General features: G+C 70.2%; 1 protein-coding gene across 1 annotated transcript in view; it reads right to left on the reverse strand.

Moving 5' to 3' along the window:
- Window positions 1-1,371, reverse strand: part of LOC127749733 (transcription initiation factor TFIID subunit 4-like) — a 3,503-nt gene extending 2,132 nt beyond the window's left edge. The window contains exon 1 of the mRNA XM_052269144.1: window positions 4-1,371. Within this exon, the coding sequence (XP_052125104.1) occupies window positions 4-1,371 (1,368 nt within the window). The remainder of the gene's footprint in view (window positions 1-3) is intronic.
- Window positions 1,372-1,722: the final 351 nt, after the last annotated feature.

Raw genomic sequence — 1,722 nt, forward strand, 5'->3', positions numbered from 1 at the left:
GGCGAAGGTGGGGGCTGCGGCGGGGATGGGCAGTTGCTGGCCGCGGGGGCTGATGGCGGAGGCCGGCTGGGTAGGGTAGCGCACGCTGACGTACGGGCCGCCCTGGGCGATGTACTTGGTGGGCAGCTTGATGTGCGGCAGGGCGGGGATGCCGGGGATCTCCTTCAGACCCTTGATCTCGGGAAGGGTGGGCAGCTCGGGCAGCGGTGGCAGGGGCACGTGGGAACCGGCACCGGAGAAACCGTTGGCGAACTTGGAGAACAGGGGGTGGCCCTTGAAGAGGCCGTGGATGCCAGAGGGCGCGGGCGGGTGGTAGACGGCGCTCTCCGGTGCGGGCGCGGGGGCGGAGCCCACGGCGGACTTGATGATCTCGGGGAAATTCTGCTTGAGCTTGCTCAGCGTGGAGAAGATCTCGCCCTTGGAGCGGCCGGAGGTGAAGAGGGAGCCCAGGTTGCCGAGGCTGGCAAGAGGACCGGATCCAGATCCGGAGCCACCACCGGGAAGGAAGTCGGTCAGGGCGCCGAGCTGGGACAGGGCCTCCAGGCCCTCATCGCCACCAGGAGCAGCCTCGGCGGAGGCGCCAGCCGGGGGTCCGTAGGTCTCAGCGGGGGGTCCGTAGACCTCGGCGGGGGGGCCATAGGTCTCAGCGGGCGGGCCGTAGGTCTGGGCGGGAGGGCCGTAGATGTCAGCAGGGGGGCCATAGGCCTCAGCAGGGGGGCCGTAGGTCTCAGCTGGGGGTCCGTAGGCCTCAGCAGGGGGGCCGTACACGGGCTCGGGCACTGAGACTTCTTTGGGCGGGGGCCCGTACACCTGTTTGGGCTCCTCCGCGGGGTAGGGCGCGGCGGGGGCGGCTGCGGGGTACGGTCCGGAGGGGCCGGGGGCTCCCAGACGGACGGGCCTCAGGTCGATGCCGTTGTAGCGGTGCACCTTCCAGACGGGGTACTGGTGCAGGATGGCGGCGTCGTTGGAGCTCAGCTTGGAGAAGTCTAGGCCCTGGATGCCCAGAGCGCCGAGGCCACCAGCACCGGCGGCGCCGGCGGCGCCGGTGGCTGCAGCAGCGGCCGCTGTGCCACCCAGGAAGGCGGGCAGCTTCTTTTTCAGTCCGAAGGGGAACTTCTCCTTGAAGCCGAAGGGGAACTTAGGTTTGAGCGCCAGCTTGGTGAGCAGGGGCGCGTGCTTGATGAGCTTGAGCGATCGCTCCTCGGCGGGGGTCTGCGGGCCTGTGGGGGCGGCGGGCTGCGCGGGGGGCGCGGCCTGTGGCACCTGCTGGGGCAGGCCGTGGCGGGGCACGTGCATGATGTGGGACTCGGGCACCTCGGCGGACAGCGCCGCGGACAGCACCGCCAGCAGCAGGACGGCGCGGGACAGCATTGTGCTCTGCGGACGAAAAAGACAGCGGGGGATTAGCATTAGCACGGTCACGCCACCAACAAGCCACCCCGAAGCCGGTCGCCGGCCGCGGCGGGCACGCACCAACATCCGGAGGGCAGGCTCCGCTCCGCAGGTGGGCGGCGCGACTCGGCACATTCCAGCCGCACGTGAGAGAAAACAAGAGTCGAGGACGGCGCGCGGCCGAGGCGAGGCGCGGCCAGGACGTACAATGCATCGCGATTGGCGTGAGGGGATTAGGGGGCCAAGACAAACAGGCCTCGCCTGATGGTCTTATGGAGCGGCTAGAGGCCGAGGCAAGCCTCTTAGCGCCCCGCCCGCCCCACCCCACAC

The sequence above is a fragment of the Frankliniella occidentalis genome, unplaced genomic scaffold (assembly GCF_000697945.3).
Source record: "Frankliniella occidentalis isolate FOCC.00 unplaced genomic scaffold, Focc_3.1 Scaffold84, whole genome shotgun sequence".
NCBI classification, from domain to species: domain Eukaryota; kingdom Metazoa; phylum Arthropoda; class Insecta; order Thysanoptera; family Thripidae; genus Frankliniella; species Frankliniella occidentalis.